Source organism: Chiloscyllium punctatum, chromosome 39, assembly GCF_047496795.1.
Source record: "Chiloscyllium punctatum isolate Juve2018m chromosome 39, sChiPun1.3, whole genome shotgun sequence".
Lineage (NCBI taxonomy): Eukaryota > Metazoa > Chordata > Chondrichthyes > Orectolobiformes > Hemiscylliidae > Chiloscyllium > Chiloscyllium punctatum.
The window spans coordinates 6,379,464-6,397,842 of NC_092777.1; the positions used below are offsets into that span (position 1 = coordinate 6,379,464).

The 18,379-nt window shown below is 51.2% G+C and overlaps 1 protein-coding gene across 1 annotated transcript in view; it reads right to left on the bottom strand.

Moving 5' to 3' along the window:
• Positions 1-4,995: 4,995 nt before the first annotated feature.
• The window catches only part of LOC140463785 (uncharacterized), a 69,831-nt gene continuing 56,447 nt past the window's right edge, over positions 4,996-18,379 (bottom strand). Inside the window, exon 3 of the mRNA XM_072558094.1 lies at positions 4,996-6,126. Within this exon, the coding sequence (XP_072414195.1) occupies positions 5,367-6,126 (760 nt within the window). The 3' untranslated portion in view covers positions 4,996-5,366. The remainder of the gene's footprint in view (positions 6,127-18,379) is intronic.

Consider the following 18,379-nt stretch of genomic DNA (forward strand, 5'->3'; position numbering starts at 1 on the left):
ACTGAAATCATGTAGTAATAGAAAGGCGAAAAAGTGGAGCTATTGGCAACAGGATATTGAAGAGTCTCCTTTTATCCTGGAGAAATCAACAACATAACATATAGTGTTTGAAACAAAGCTGACTTATTTAACAAACATCAAGACATTAAACTCCAGCCAAGTTACAGGGATTATTAACATCAACAGAAATAAACCCCAACTGTCGGTATGAAACTCGATGTGATCAGTTCTGCTGTTGCTGACAGCTGTTGATCACATTCAGAGAAACAGAAGATGAATGGTCGTTAAGCAGTCTTGGAATACATGGTGCAATCTATAGCAAAGCCAGACACTTCACGGCTGTAATTGCACATTATGTGTGAAACAGAAACAAGTCACTCGCACAATCAGTCCGCATCAGTGTGCCTGTTCCAAATGAACCTCCTCCCATCTTTCAATTAAATCGGTCATGACAATTCGCTACTCCCTTCAACCTCCTATGTGCCTCAGTTCCCCTTAACTACATCCATACCATTCACTTTAATCACTCTCCGTCGCAGCAAGTTACCAGCATATTCTCACCATCTCAGAAGTCACATTGTTGTCCAAAAGGTTTATTTGATTTGGAGATGCTGGTGTTGGACTGGGGTGTACAGAGTTAAAAATCACACAACACCAGGTTATAGTCCAACAGTTTATTTGGAAGCACTAGCTTTTGGAGTGCTGCTCCTTCATCAGATGAAGGAGTAGCATTCTGAAAGCTAGTGCTTCCAAATAACCTGTTGGACTATAATCAGCTGTTGTGTGATATTTAACTTAAGGTTTATTTGAAATCACAAGTTTTCAGAGCACTGCTCTTTTGTCAGGTTAAGCGGAGGGAGCCACACATGCAGAGAATTTTCATGCAGAGAAATAATAGTAAAATAATCCAGGTAATTAAGAGTGTCAAGAGATAAACACAAATGGCGTGAGTGATGTGTCAACAGTCTTTGGAAGTGATCAATAGTGTCAATAATTACATTTTGATTGTTATATAATTATTAATCGGATCATAAGTCATCCTTTCACTTGCTATTCAGCTGTTGAAACTTCACTCACACCGTTTGACACGTCTGATCACCTGCAAACATCTGTTATTCAGCCTGTCAATACTCTACTCACAGTATTTGTATCTAGCTTTTGACACTCTTAATTACCTGGATTGTTTTACCATTGTTTCTCTGCATAAAAATTCTGTGCTTGTGTACTTCCCTCTGCCTCACCTGGCAAAGGAGCAGCATTCTGAAAGCTTGTGATTTCAAATAAACCTGTTGGGCTATAACCTGCTGTCGTCTGACTTTTGACTGTCCGACTCCAGTATCTCCACTTCAGGACTGGCGCAAGACAAATGTCCTTGCCAGAGCCAATAGGCTTGCCCTGTGTCTGTCATTATGCTGTGGAACCATTCTTCAGAAGAGAAAGATCATTTCTCTAATATTTCATAATTTTCTTCAGATTTTGTAAATATATTTACAAGGAACTCCTGGATGCAGTGGAGAGGTCATGAAGTCTCCAGGGAGCAGTGGAGCCTGTCAGGACATGTGAGTATACCGTTTAAATTTCTTTTAGCTCCAGTCTTTCTTCAGTTTCTGGATGCAGTTGGCAAGGTCACATGGTTACATATTTGGCTGGTTGCTTTACCCAAAACACTCCCACCCATTCTCCTTTAACCAAAAAAAAAGTTCTGTGCATCTGTTGGTAAGATGACAAGTGTTTTCTTTCATGTTTCATTTTTTTTTCTGACAATTTATTTGGGAATTTAGAATAGCAGGAATGGGGGGGGGGGGGGGAGGGCAGTTGAATGTTCTTCCAGTTGAATGTATGTGGGAAGCAAGGGTCACCTCGACTGTCCCTCCTGACTTCACCCAACTCCAGCTCCTCGAGAACGGTGTTAGGCAACTGGAGCTGGAGCCAGATGAATTTGGGATCATTCGGAAGGCGAAGGGGGTTATTGAGAGGAGTTATAGGGAGGTAGTTACTCCACAGCCATATGAAGAAGGAAGATGGATTACCGTCAGGAATATGAAAGGGAACAGGCAGGCAGTGTAGGGATCTTTCGTGGTGGTTCCCAACAACAAGTATACCATTTTGAATACTGTTGGGGGGGTGAGGGATGACTTAGCAGGGGTAAGCAATGGGGCACAGTTCTCTGGCGCAGAGTCTCTCTTGATTGCTCAGAAAGGAAGGGGGAAGAGGAGCAGAACTTTAGTCATTGGGGACTCCACAGTTGGGGGAAAGATAGGTGGTTTTGTGGGAATGAGAGAGAGACTCACAATTGGTGTGTTGTCTCCCAGGTGCCAGGGTTCGTGATGTCTCTGATCATGTTTTCAGGGTCCTTGAGGGGGAGGGGAAGCTGCCCCAAGTCGTGGTCCACATAGGCACCAACGACATAGATCTCCACCTTTCTTCCAACCGAAGGTAGAAATTCAGGGAGCTAGGGTGGAAGCTTAGAACTAGAACAGTTGTTATTTATGGTTTGTTGCCCATGCCATGTGTTAGTGAAGCAAGGAACAGGGAGAGAGCAGAGCTGAACACTTGGCTGAAGGGATGGTGCAGGAGGGAGGATTTTGGATTCTTGGAGCTCTTTCTGGGGAAGGTGGGACCTCTACAAACAGGATGGTCTTCACGTGAGCCAGAAGGGTACCAATATCCTGGGGAGTAAATTTGCTAATGTTCCTTGGGGGGTTTAAATTAATGTTGCGGGGGATGGGAACGTGAATTGTAGTTCCAGTGTACAGGAGGTTGACAATAGTGAGGTCAGGGATAGGTTTACAAGGTCACGAGAGGGCACCGGCAATCAGGGTGTTGGTTCGAAATGTGTGTACTTCAAAGCCAGGAGCATCCGAAATAAGGTGGGGGAACTTGCTACATGGGTTGATACCTGAGATTTTGATGTTGTAGCTATTTCAGAGACATGGCTAGAGGAGGGACAGGAATGGTTGTTGCAAATTCCGGGATTTAGATGTTTCAGCAAGAACAGAGATGGTAAAAGAGGTGAGGATGTGGCACTGTTAATCAAGGGTAGTATTACAGCAGCTGAGATAACATTTGAGGACTCATCCACTGAGGTTAGAAACAGGAAAGCTGTTGGAAGTTTTCTATAGGCCTCCGAATTGTTCCAGGGATGTAGAGGAAAGGATAGTAAAGATGATTCTCCACAGTAGCGGGAGTAACAGGGTAGTCATTATGGGGGGCTTTTAACTTCCCCAATATTGACTGGGAATACTACAGTTTAAATGGGTCAGTTTTGTTCAATGTGTGCAGGATGGTTTTCTGACACAATGTATAGTGTTAGTCCAACAAGGGGCGATTCATTATTGGATTTGGTACTGGGGAATGAACCCAGCCAGTTGTTAGATTTGGAGGTAGGTGAGCACTTTGGTGATAGTGACCACAATTCGGTTATGTTTACAATGGCAATGGGCAGGAATAGGTATATACCACAGGGAAAGAGACATAACTGGGGGAAAGGCAATTATGATGTGATTAGGCAAGGTTTAGGATGCATCAGATGGGGAAGGAAACTGCAGGGGATGGACACACTTGGAATGTGGAGCTTATTCAAGGAGCAGCTACTGCGGGTCCTTTGATAAGTATATATCTGTCAGACAGGGAGGTAGTTGTCGAGAAAGGGAGCCATGGTTTACTAAAGAAGCTGAAGTTCTTGTCAAGAGCAAGAGGAAGGTTTATGTGAGGATGAGGCATGAAGGCTCATTTAGGGGGCTTGAAAGTTATAAGTTAGCAAGGAAAGATCTACAGCTAAGAAACGCCAGGAAGGGATATGAGAATTTGTTGGCGGATAGGATCAAGGAAAAATCTAAGGCCTTCTATAGGTATCATCAGGAATAAAAGAATGACTAGAGTAACATTAGGGTCAATCAAAGATGGTGGTGGAAGTTTGTGTGTGGAATCTGAGGACGTAGGGAAAGTGCTTAACGAATACTTTTCGTCAGTATTCCCACTGGAAAAGGGCAATGTTAGTGAGAATACGGAGATACAGGCTACTAGATTAGATGGGATTGAGATTGACAAAGAGGAGATTTTAGCAATCTTGGAACATCTGAAAATAGATAAGACCCCTGGGCCGGATGGGATTTATCCTTGGATTCTCTGGGAAGCCAGGAAGGAGATTGCACAGCCTTTGGCTTCGATCTTTATGTCATCTTGGTTGACAGGAGTAGTGCCACAAGACTGGAGGATAGCAAATGTTCCTTTGTTTAAGGAGGGGAGTAGAGACAACACTGGTAATTATAGGTCAGTGAGCCTTACTTTGGTTGTGGGTTACATGTTGGAAAAGGTAATAAGAGATAGGAGTTATAATCATCTGGAAAGGAATAATTTGATTAGGATTAGTCCACTCAGTTTTGTGAAGGGTAGGTCGTGTCTCACTAACCTTATTGAATTCTTCGAGAAGGTGACAAAACAGGTGGCTGAAGGTAAAGCAGCTGAAGTGGTATATGTCAACTTCAGTAAGGTGTTTCATAAGGTTCGAGACGGTAGATTATTGCACAAAATACAGAGTTTCGGGTTTGAAGGTGATTTAGTGATTTGGATCAGAAATTGGCTAGCTGAAAGACAGAGGGTGGTGGTTGATGGGAAATGTTCATCCCAGAGCTCAATTACCAGTGGTGTGTCACAAGGATCTGTTTTGGGGCCACTGCTGTTTGTCATTTTTATAAATGACCTGGATGAGGGTGTAGAAGGATGGGTTAGTAAATTTGCAGATGGCACTAAGGTAGGTAGAATTGTCGATAGTGCTGAAGGATGTTGAAGGTTAGAAGGACATAAATAAGATGCAGAGCTGGGCTGAGAAGTGGAAATGGAGTTTAACGTGGAGAAGTGTGAGGTAGTTCACTTCGGAAGAAGTAACAGGAATGCAGAGTACTAGGCTATTGGTAACACTCTCGGCTGTGCAGATGAACACAGATATCTCGGTATCCAGGATCATAAATCACTGAAAGTTGCCACCCAGGTTGATAAGGTTGTAAAGAATGGTTTGTTGGCGTTTATTGGTAGAGAGTTGAGTTTCAGAGCCACAAGATCATGCCTCAGCTGTACAAGACACTGGTAAGTGAAATATAGAGGTCACAACAAAAAAAAAATTTAAGATTCAATTAAAAATTCATGAAATTGTTCAAAATTAAAGTTCTGATGAGAATTCCTAAATTATGGGGAAAGAACAGTGATATTGGTTCTCAAAATATCCTGCAGCCCTGGAAACACTGTCCAGAATACTCCACTCCAGCCCAGCCATAGGGATTATTAAAATAAGCAGAACTTCATCCCAACTGTCAAAAGCAAAACTGTTCAGCCCTGAATCTGATAGATGATAGTGAAAGCAAATGTGATCATTTGTGAAGTCGCTGGTGTAAGGTGAGGCTGGCTGATCGAGTGAATCCTTTTCCACACTTGGAGCAGGTGAATGGTTTCTCCTCAGTGTGAACTCCCTGGTGTACAACCAAGTTGCCCGACTGAGTGAATCCTTTCCCACACACAGAGCAAGAGAATGGTTTCTCCCCAGTATGAATCCGCTGGTGTGAAATGAGGCTGGACAAATGAGTGAATGCTTTTTCACACTTGGAGCAAACGAATGGCCTCTCGCCGGTGTGAACTCGCTGGTGTGCAGTGAGGTTGGATGAGTGCCTGAAACACTTTCCGCAGTGAGAGCAGATGAAGGGTTTTTCATCAGTGTGAACCCGCTGATGCGACAGCAGGTTGGCTGACCGAGAAAATCCCTTTCCACAGTCAGGGCATATGAAGGGCTTCTCTCCAGTGTGAAGTCGTTGGTGTGAAATAAGGGGAGATAAGCCAGTAAATGTTTTCCCACAATTGGAGCACAAGAAAGGCCTCTCCCCAGTATGAACTCGCTGGTGTGAAATGAGGTTGTCCGATTGCCTGAAACTCTTTCCACACTGAGTGCAGGTGAATGGCTTTTCTCCAGTGTGAATTCGCTGATGTTTCTGCAGGGTAGATGACCGAGTGAATCCCTTCCCACACACTGAGCAGGGGAACGACATCTCAACAGTGTGCCTGCGTCGATGATCTTCCAGCCAGGACGGGTATTTGAATTTCTTCCCACAATCTCCGCATTTCCATGGTTTTTCCATGGTGAGGTGTTCTTGCTTCTCTTAAAGACCAATCAGGTGAAGTCTTGTCCACACACAAGATCTCTCTACACTTCAATAGTATAATTTCCTTTTCAGTTGATAGAATTGGTTAAAGCTCTTTCCACAAACAGTTCAATGGAACACGCTCATTCAACCTGCGTATTTCTAGTCAGTTCACTAACAAACACACTCCAGTTGAGTGTCTCGGTGCTTTACTAGTCACATTACCGTTTGGCACATCTTCCCTCAGACAGAACAGATAAACATTTCTCCTTCTACATTCAAATGTTGGTGATATTCAACTTCTGATGAAAAAGTGACTCTACCACATCTTGACTCGATGTCTGACTTGAGATTCCCAATGTACACCCTCCTCTTCTAATCCCCTGTGAAAGGAGTTGACAAAAACAATCAGAACAGGTGGAGATGTGGGGGGGAATGGGGGTGGGGGGGCATGTGGGGGGACGGGGGATGTGGGGGGGGGACAGGGATAGGGGAATTGAGAGGACTGGGGATGGGGAAGTGGGGGATAGGGTGTGATAGGGGAATGGGGATGAAGGATGGGGGAATAGGGGATGGGGGTGTGTGGGAGTGATGTGGATGGGGGGGATGTGGGAATTGGGGCCTGTGGGGGGTGATGTGGATGTGGGGGATGGGGGCGGGGTGTGGGGGTGATGTGGATGTGGGTTGTGGGGGAATGGGAGCTGTGGGGGGGGTGTGATGTGGATGTGGGGGGTGTGATGTGGATGTGGGGGATGGGGGCGGGGTGGGGTGATGTGGATGTGGGGGATGGGGGCGGGGTGGGGGGGGGTGATGTGGATGTGGGGGATGGGGGCGGGGTGGGGGGGGTGATGTGGATGTGGGGGATGGGGGCGGGGTGGGGGGGTGATGTGGATGTGGGGGATGGGGGCGGGGTGGGGGGGTGATGTGGATGTGGGGGATGGGGGCGGGGTGGGGGGGGTGATGTGGATGTGGGGGATGGGGGCGGGGTGGGGGGGGTGATGTGGATGTGGGGGATGGGGGCGGGGTGGGGGGGTGATGTGGATGTGGGGGATGGGGGCGGGGTGGGGGGGGTAATGTGGATGTGGGGGATGGGGCGGGGTGGGGGGGGGTAATGTGGATGTGGGGGATGGGGGCGGGGTGGGGGGGTAATGTGGATGTGGGGGATGGGGGCGGGGTGGGGGGGTAATGTGGATGTGGGGGATGGGGGCAGGGTGGGGGGGGGGTGATGTGGATGTGGGGGATGGGGGCGGGGTGGGGGGGGTGATGTGGATGTGGGGGCAGGGTGGGGGGGTGATGTGGATGTGGGGGCAGGGTGGGGGGGTGATGTGGATGTGGGGGATGGGGGGGGTGATGTGGATGTGGGGGTGGGGGAAATGGGAGCTGTGGGGGGGGGTGATGTGGATGTGGGGGCGGGGCGGGGTGGGGGGGTGATGTGGATGTGGGGGATGGGGGTGGGGGGTGATGTGGATGTGGGGGTGATGTTGATGTGGGGGATGGGGGCAGGGTGGGGGGGCTGATGTGGATGTGGGGGATGGGGGTGGGGGGTGATGTGGGGGATGGGGGTGGGGGGGGTGATGTGGATGTGGGGGGGTGATGTGGATGTGGGGGATGGGGGCAGGGTGGGGGGGGGGGTGATGTGGATGTGGGGGATGGGGGCGGGGTGGGGGGTGATGTTGATGTGGGGGATGGGGGCAGGGTGGCAGGGGTGATGTGGATGTGGGGGATGGGGGGGGTGATGTGGATGTGGGGGTGGGGGGATGTGGGGGTGGGGGTGGGGGTGGGGGAGGGGGGATGTGGGGGTGGGGGTGGGGGGATGTGGGGGTGGGGATGGGGGAGGGGGGATGTGGGGGTGGGGATGGGGGAGGGGGGATGTGGGGGTGGGGATGGGGGAGGGGGGAGGGGGGATGTGGGGGTGGGGATGGGGGAGGGGGGAGGGGGGATGTGGGGATGGGGAATGGGGCCGGGGGGGTGGGGGGTGAAGCCGCTTTGCTGCACGCTGATCCCTTTCAACATGGCGACCGAGGCCTGTCACTACCCCAACCGTTTACCTGTTTCTTGTAACCGCGGGACCGGAAGTGTCTCATTCGGGCCTGCAGGCCGAGATCCGGTGTTTTTGTGAAAATAAACCCTGTCTTAAAATGACATTTTCTCCCCTTTTTACCGTCTCATTCGCCTCCTGTTCTTCCTCAATTTCTCACCTATTCTCGTCTATCAATCACTGAGAAGTGAGGAGCCCAAACCGAGTTTCTGATTGCTCTTGTTGGTGTTTAATTATCCAACACTTGGGATCTCGACCCGGGAAGTAGGGAATATCATTAAGAAGATCCAGTTATTGGGAAGCAGCGGCCCTTCATACAAGCACCGCGCACGCGCTACCTCAGCCAGCGTGATGATTGACGGCGGTGTGAACCAATAGGAGTGTAAGGGGCGGGGCCTATTAACGGACGGACTCAGCAATGGAGGTGCCGCCTTGGAAACGGTTGGACAAAGACAAAAAAAATCACACGGCACCAGGACAACGGATTTACTTCAAATCATTCGGTTTTGGAGAGCTGCCTCGTCATCATGTGAAGACATTCTTCACAGAATGTACAAGGAAAAGATCAAAGTGTCATACAGCCCATGCGAGTTTACACAGTGTGGCAATCCTACACTCCCACCCACACTCTCTCTCCGCCACTCACTCTCACACTGTCTCCACCAGTCGTGCACACACACTCTCTCTTTCTCTGCCACTCCTTCACACACACTCTCTCCGCCACTTGCACACACACTCTCCCTCTCTGCCACTCACACACATTCTCTTCGCCACTCGCTCTCACACACTCTCTCTCTTTCTCCGCCACTCACTCGCAGCCACCCACTCTCACACACTCTCTCTCTCCGCCAACCACTCACTCACACTCTCTCCACCACCCACTTACACACACATTGTCTCTCCGCCACTCACTCGCACACACTCTCCCCCACTCTCTCTCTCACACTCTCCCCCACTCTCTCTCACACACACACGCTTTTTCTCACTCCACCACTCACACAAACACTCTCTCTGACACTCACTCACCCACACACTTTCTCCACCACTCACTCTCACACAAACTCTCTCCGCCACTCACTCTCACAATCTCTCTCTCTCCACCAATCAAACACACTCTCTTCACCACTCACTCACACACACTCTCTCTCTCCGCCACTCACTCACACACACTCTCTCTCTGCCATTCACTCTCTCTCTCCGCCACTCACTCTCACACACACTCTCTCTCCGCAACTCACTCACACACTCTCTCTCTCCGCCATTCACTCCCTCTCTCCGCCACTCACTCTCACACACACACACTCCCTCCACCAGTCACACAAACACACTCTCTCCGCCACTCACTTCGACACACACACTCTCTCCGCCACTCACTCACACACTCTCTCTCCACCACTCACTTCGACACACACACTCTCTCCGCCACTCACTCACACACTCTTTCTCCACCACTCACTTCGACACACACACTCTCTCCGCCACTCACTCACACATACACTCTCTCTCCGACAGTCACTCACAAGCACTTTCTCTCCACCACTCACACCCACACTCTCTCTCCACCACTCGCGCACACACACTCTCCGCCACTCACTCTCAGAAACACACTCTATCCGCCACTCACTTCGACACACACACTCTCTCCACCACTCACACTCACACACACTCTCTCCACCACTCACTCTCACACACAAACTCTCTCTCCACCACACACACACACACACAAACTCTCTCTCTCCGCCACTCACTCTCACACCCTCTCTCTCTCCGCCACTCACTCACACAAACACACTCTCTCTGCCACTCACTCACACACACACTCTCTCCACCACTCACTTCGACACACACACTCTCTCCACCATTCACTTACACACTCTCTCTCCACCACTTACTGTCACACACTCTCTCTGCCAAACACTCTCACACACACACTCTCTCTCCACCACTTACTGTCACACACTCTCTCTGCCAAACACTCACACACACACTCTCTCTCCACCACTCACTTAGATGCACACACTCTCTCCACCACTCACTCTCACACACTCTCTCTCCACCCGACACACACAAACTCTCTCTCCACCACTCACTCTCACTCTCTCTGCCACTCACTCACACACACTCTCTCTCTGCCACTCACTCACACATACACTCTCCACCAGTCACTCTCACACTCTCCACCAGTCACTCACACACACACACTCTCTGTCTCCACCCACACACACTCCCTCTCCGCCACTCTCTCACACACACACACACACACACACACTCTCTCTCTCTCTCCGCCACTCACACTCACTCTCTCTCCGCCACTCGCACACAATCTCTCTCCGCCACTCACTCTCACACACACACACTCTCTCTCTCTGCCACTCACTGACACACACACACTCTCTTTCTGCCACTCACTCGCACACACTCTCTCTCCACCACTCTTTCACACACACACTTTCTCTCTGCCACTCACTCACACACACACACTCTCTCCACCAGTCACTCTCACACACTCTCTCTCTCTGCCCACACGCACACACTCTCTCTGCCACTCCTTCACACACACTCTCTCCATCACTCACACAAACACTCTCTCTCCGCCACTCACTCACACACACACTCTCTCCGCCACTCACACACACACACACACTCTCTCCGCCACTCGCACACACACACTCTCTCCGCCACTTGCACGCAAACTCTCTCTCTCTCTCCACCACACACACACTCTCCGCCATTCACTCACACATTCTCTCTCTCCGCCACTCTCACACTCACACACTCTCTCCACCACTCACACACACACTCTCCCTCTCTGCCACTCACTCACACACACTCTCTTTCTCTCCACCACTCACACACACTCTCTCTCTCCGCCACTTATTCGCGCACACTGTCTCCGCCACTCACCCACACACACTCTCTCTCCGCCACTCATTCACACATACACTCTCTCTCTGCTACTCACACTCACTCTCTCCCTCCGCTACTCACACACACTCTCTCCCTCCACCACTCTCTCTCACTCCGCCACTCACACACATTCTCTTCGCCACTCGCTCTCACACACTCTCTCTCTTTCTCCGCCACTCACTCGCATACACTCTCTCTCTGCCACCCACTCTCACACACTCTCTCTCTCCGCCACACACACACTCTCTCTCTGTCACTCACTCACTCACACTCTCTCTCCGCCACCCACTCACTCACACTCTCTCCACCACTCACTTACACACACATTGTCTCTCCGCCACTCACTCGCACACACTCTCCCCCACTCTCTCTCTCACACACACACACACACACACACACGCTTTCTCTCACTCCACCACTCACACAAACACTCTCTCTCTGCAATTCACTCACTCAAACACTCTCTCTGACACTCACTCACCCACACACTTTCTCCACCACTCACTCTCACACAAACTCTCTCCGCCACTCACTCTCACAATCTCTCTCTCTCCACCAATCAAACACACTCTCTTCACCACTCACTCTCACACACTCTCTCTCTCCGCAACTCACTCACACACACTCTCTCTCTCCGCCACTCACTCTCTCTCTCCGCCACTCACTCTCACACACACTCACAATCTCTCTCCACCACACACACACACTCTCTCTTTCCGCCACTCACTCACACACACTCTCTCTCTGCCATTCACTCTCTCTCTCCGCCACTCAATCTCACACACACACACTCTCTCCACCAGTCACACAAACACACTGTCTCCGCCACTCACTCACACATACACTCTCTCTCCAACAGTCACTCACAAGCACTTTCTCTCCGCCACTCACACACACACTCTCTCTCCGCCACTCGCGCACACACACTCTCTCTCCGCCACTCACTCTCACAAACACACTCTATCCGCCACTCACTTAGACACACACACTCTCTCCACTACTCACTTACACAAACTGTCTCTCTACCACTCACTCTCACACACACACACACACACACACACACACACAAACTCTCTCTCTCCGCCACTCACTCTTACACCCTCTCTCTCTCCGCCACTCACTCATACAAACACACTCTCTCCACCACTCACTTCGACACACACTCTCTCTCCACCACTTACTGTCACACACTCTCTCTGCCAAACACTCACACACACACACACTCTCTCTCCACCACTCACTTAGACGCACACACTCTCTCCACCACTCACTCTCACACACTCTCTCTCCACCCCACACACAAACTCTCTCTCCACCACTCACACACACACTCTGTCTGCTACTCACTCACACACACAGTCTCTCCGCCACTCACTCTCACTCTCTCTGCCACTCACTCACACACACACACTTTCTCTACCACTCACTCGCACACAGTCTCTCTCCGCCACCCACTCGCCCACACACTCTCTCCACCACTCACTCACACACACTTTCTCCACCACTCACACACACACTCTCTCTCTCAGCCACTCACTCACACACACACACTCTCCACCAGTCACTCACACACACACACTCTCTGTCTCCACCCACACACACTCCCTCTCCACCACTCTCACACACACACTCACACACATACACACTCTCTCTCTCTCCGCCACACACTCACACTCTCTCTCCGCCACTCGCACACAATCTCTCTCCGCCACTCACTCTCTCACACACACACTTTCTCTCTCTGCCACTCACTCACACACACACACACACACACTCTCTTTCTGCCACTCACTCGCACACACTCTCTCTCCGCCACTCACTCACACACACACTCTCTCTCTCTGCCACTCACTCTCACACACACTCTCTCCACCAGTCACTCACGCACTCTCTCTCCACCCACACATACACTCTCTCTCCGTCACTCACACACACACTCTTTCTCCGCCACTCACTTGCACACACTCTCTCTCCGCCACTCACTCACAATCTCTCTCTCTCCGCCACTCACTCTCACACACTCTCTCCCCGCCACTCACTCACACATACACTCTCTCTCCGCCACTCACACACACACACTCTCTCCACCAGTCACTCATACACACTCTCTCTCTCCTCCCACCCACACTCTCTCTCCACCATTCACTCACATACATTCTCTCTCCACCACTCACTTAGACACACACTCTCTCCACCACTCACTCACACAGACATTCTCTCTCCACCATTCACTCACACACACACTCTCTCCGCCACTCACTCTCTCACACACACACACACTCTCCACCACTCTTACACACACTTTCTCTGCCACTCACTCACACACTCTCTCCGCCACTCACTCACACACTCTCTCCGCCACTCACTCTCACACATTCTCTCTCTCTCCGCCACTCACTCTCACACACTCTCTCCGCCACCCACTCTCGCACACACTCTCTGTCTCTCCGCCACTCACTAGCCCACAGTCTCACTCCACCACTCACTCACACACACACATTCTCTCCACCACTCACTCTCACACACACACTCACTCTCCGCCAGTCTCACACACACTCTCTCTGCCACTCACTCACACACACTCACTCTCCGCCAGTCACTCACACCCACACTCTCTCTCTCCGCCACTCACTCACACTCTCACACACACACACACTCTCTCCGCCACTCACTCACATAAACACACTCTCTCGCCACCACTCACTCGCACGCACACTCTCTCTGTGCCACTCTCACACACACACACACTCTATCCACAACTCACTTACCCACAGTCTCTCTCCGTTACTCACTCTCTCACACACACACACACACACACACACACACACACACACTCTCTCTCTCTCTCCACCACTCACACACACTCTCTCTCTTCGCCACTCACACAAATACTCTCTCTCCGTCACTTACTCATGCACACACTCTCTCTCCGCCACTCACTCACACACAAACTCTCTCTCTCCGCCACACTCACACACACTCTCTCTTCACCACTCACTCACACACACTCTCTCCACCACTCACTCACACACACATTCTCTTTCCGCCACACACACACACACACACTCTCTATCCACCACTCATTTATACACACTCTCTCTCCGCCACCGAAACACACATTCTTTCTCTCCTCCACTCTCACACACTCTCTCTCTCCGTCACACATACACACACACACACTCTTTTTCTCCACCACTCTCTCACACACACTCCGCCACCCACTCACGCACACACTCTCTCTCCGCCACACACACACACACACACACACGATCCACCACTCACTTACACACACTCTCTCTCCGCCACTCACTTTCACACATACTCTCTGTCCACTACACACACAATCTCTCTCTCCGCAACTCACTCACACACAGACTCTCTCTCTCCACCACTCTCAAACACTCTCTCTTTCCACCACTCTCACACACACTCTCTCTCCTCCACCCCCTCTCACACACACTCTCTCCACGACTCGCTCACACACACTCTCTCTGCCACTCACTCTCACACACACACTCTCTCCAACACTCACTTACACACAGTCTCTCTCCGCCACTCACGCACACACACATTCTCTCTTCACCATTCTCTCACATTATCTCTCTCCCCGGCACTCACTCACTTGCACACACACTCTCTCCGCCACTCTCACATACATACTCTCTCTCTTCGCCACTCACACAAATACTCTCTCTCCGCCACTCACTCACACTCTCTCTCCGCCACTCACTCTCACACAAACTCTCTCTCTCTGCCACACACACACACACTCTCTCTCTCCTCGCCACTCACTCAACTGCACACACTCTCTCTCCACCACTCTCTCACTCACACTCTCTCTCTGCCACTCTCTCACACTCTCTCTCCTCCACTCACTCACACAATCTCTCTCCGCCACGCACTCTCACACACACTCTCTCTCCTCCACTCACTCTCGCACACACTCTCTCTCCGCCACACACTCACACACACACACTCTCTCTCCGTCACTCTCACACACTCACTCACACACACACTCTCTCTCCGTCACTCTCACACACTCACTCACACACACACTCTCTCCGCCACACACACACACTCTCCCTCCGTCATTCACTCACTTGCACACACACTCTCTCCACCACTCTCACATACATACTCTCTCTCTTCGCCACTCACACAAATACTCTCTCTCCGCCACTCACTCACACTCTCTCTCCGCCACTCACTCACACACACTCTGTCTCCACCACTCACACACACTCTCTCTCTCCTCGCCACTCACTCACTTGCACACACTCTCTCTCCACCACTCTCTCACTCACACTCTCTCTCTGCCACTCTCTCACACTCTCTCTCCACCACTCACTCACACACTCTCTCTCCGCCACGCACTCTCACACACACTCTCTCTCCTCCACTCACTCTCACACACACTCTCTCTCCGTCACTCACTCACACACACATTCTCTCTCCGTCACTCTCTCACACTCACTCACACACACACTCTCTCCGCCGCACACACGCACACACACACACACAAACACTCTCTCTCTGCCACTCACTCTCTCTCTGCCACTCACTCTCTCACACCCTCTCTCTGCCACTCTCTCACACTCTCTCTCCTCCACTCACTCACACACTCTCTCTCCGCCACGCACTCTCACACACACTCTCTCTCCTCCACTCACTCACACACACACTCTCTCTCCGTCACTCTCACACACTCACTCACACACACACTCTCTCCGCCACACACACGCACACACTCACACACACAAACACTCTCTCTCTGCCACTCACTCTCTCACACTCTCTCTCTCTGCCACCCACTCACACACACCCTATCTCCACCAGTCTCACACACTCTCTCTCTGCCGCTCACTCACTTGCACACACTCTCTCTCCGCCACCCACTCACTTGCACACACTCTCTCTCCGCCACCCACTCACACACACTGTCTTTCTCCGCCACTCACTCACTCACACACACACACTCTCTCCATGACTCGCTTACACACACTCTCTCTGCCACTCACTCACACTCACACTCTCTCTCCGCCACTCACTCACACACACACACTCTCTGCCAACCACTCGCGCACACACTCTCTCTCCACCACCCACTCACATACACTCACTCTCTTCGCCACTCACTCACACTCTATCCACAACTCACTTACCCACAGTCTCTCTCCGTTACACTCTCACACACACACACACACACACACACTCTCTCTCTCTTCGCCACTCACACAAATACTCTCTCTCCATCACTTACTCATGCACACACTCTCTCTCCGCCACTCTCACACACAAACTCTCTCTGAACGCCACACTCACACACTCTCTCTCTTCACCACTCACTCACACACACTCTCTCTCTCCCCACCACTCACTCACTTGCACACACTCTCTCTCCACCACTCTCACACACACACTCTCTCTCTGCCACTCACACACAGACTCTGTCTCCGCCACTCACTCACTTGCACACTCTCTCTCCGCCACACACACACTCTCTCCACCCCACACACACACACACACACACTCACTCACACAAACACTCTCTTCGCCACTCACTCTCTCACACTCTCTCTCTCTGCCACCCACTCACACACACCCTATCTCCATGACTCTCACACAGTTTCTCTCCGCCACTCACACACACACACACTCTCTCTCTCCCCCTGCCACTCACTCATTTGCACACAATCTCTCTCCGCCACTCTCGCACACACTTTCTCTCCGCCACTCTCACACACACACACTCTCTCCGCCACACTCACACACTCTCTCTCCGCCACTCACTCACACACACTCTCTCTCTGACACACACACACACACACTCTCTCTCCATGACTCACTCACACACACACTCTCTCTCCACCACTCACTCACACATACACACACACACTCGCTCCACCACTCACTCACCCACACTCTCTCTCCGCCACTCACACCCACACACTCTCTCCACCACTCACTTACACACTCTCTCTGTCCACCACTCACTCTCACACACTCTCTCTGTCCACCACTCACTCTCACACACACTCTTTCAACCACACACACAAACTCTCTCTCACCACCACTCACACACACTCTCTCTCTCTCCCCGCCATTCACTCACACACACACTCTCTCTCCGCCACTCACTCTCACACATTCTCTCTCTCTCCGCCACTCACTCTCACACACACACACACTCTCCACCACTCATACACACACACTCTCTCTCCGCCACCCACTCACACTCTCTCTCTCTCCGCCACTCACTCGCCCACAGTCTCACTCCGCCACTCACTCACACACACACATTCTCTCCACCACTCACTCTCACACACACTCACTCTCCGCCAGTCTCACACACACTCACTCTCCACCAGTCACTCACACCCACACTCTCTCTCTCCGCCACTCACACTCACTCACACAAACACACTCTCTCTGCACCACTCACTCGCATACACACTCTCTCTCTGCCACCCATTTGCGCACACACTCTCTCTCCACCACTCACTCACACACACATTCTCTTTCCGCAACACACACACACTCTCTCTCCACCACTCATTTATACACATTCTCTCTCTGCCACCCACTCACACACTCTTTCTGCCACCCACTCACACACTCTTTCTCTCCTCCACTCACACACACACTCTCTCTCTGCCACCCACTCACACACTCTTTCTGCCACCCACTCACACACTCTTTCTCTCCTCCACTCACACACACACTCTCTCTCCGCCACCGAAACACACATTCTTTCTCTCCTCCACTCTCACACACTCTCTCTCTCCGTCACACATACACACACACACACTCTTTTTCTCCACCACTCTCTCACACACACTCCGCCACCCACTCACGCACACACTCTCTCTCCGCCACACACACACACACACACGATCCACCACTCACTTACACACACTCTCTCTCCGCCACTCACTTTCACACATACTCTCTGTCCACTACACACACAATCTCTCTCTCCGCAACTCACTCACACACAGACTCTCTCTCTCCACCACTCTCAAACACTCTCTCTTTCCACCACTCTCACACACACTCTCTCTCCTCCACCCCCTCTCACACACACTCTCTCCACGACTCGCTCACACACACTCTCTCTGCCACTCACTCTCACACACACACTCTCTCCAACACTCACTTACACACAGTCTCTCTCCGCCACTCACGCACACACACATTCTCTCTTCACCATTCTCTCACATTATCTCTCTCCCCGGCACTCACTCACTTGCACACACACTCTCTCCGCCACTCTCACATACATACTCTCTCTCTTCGCCACTCACAC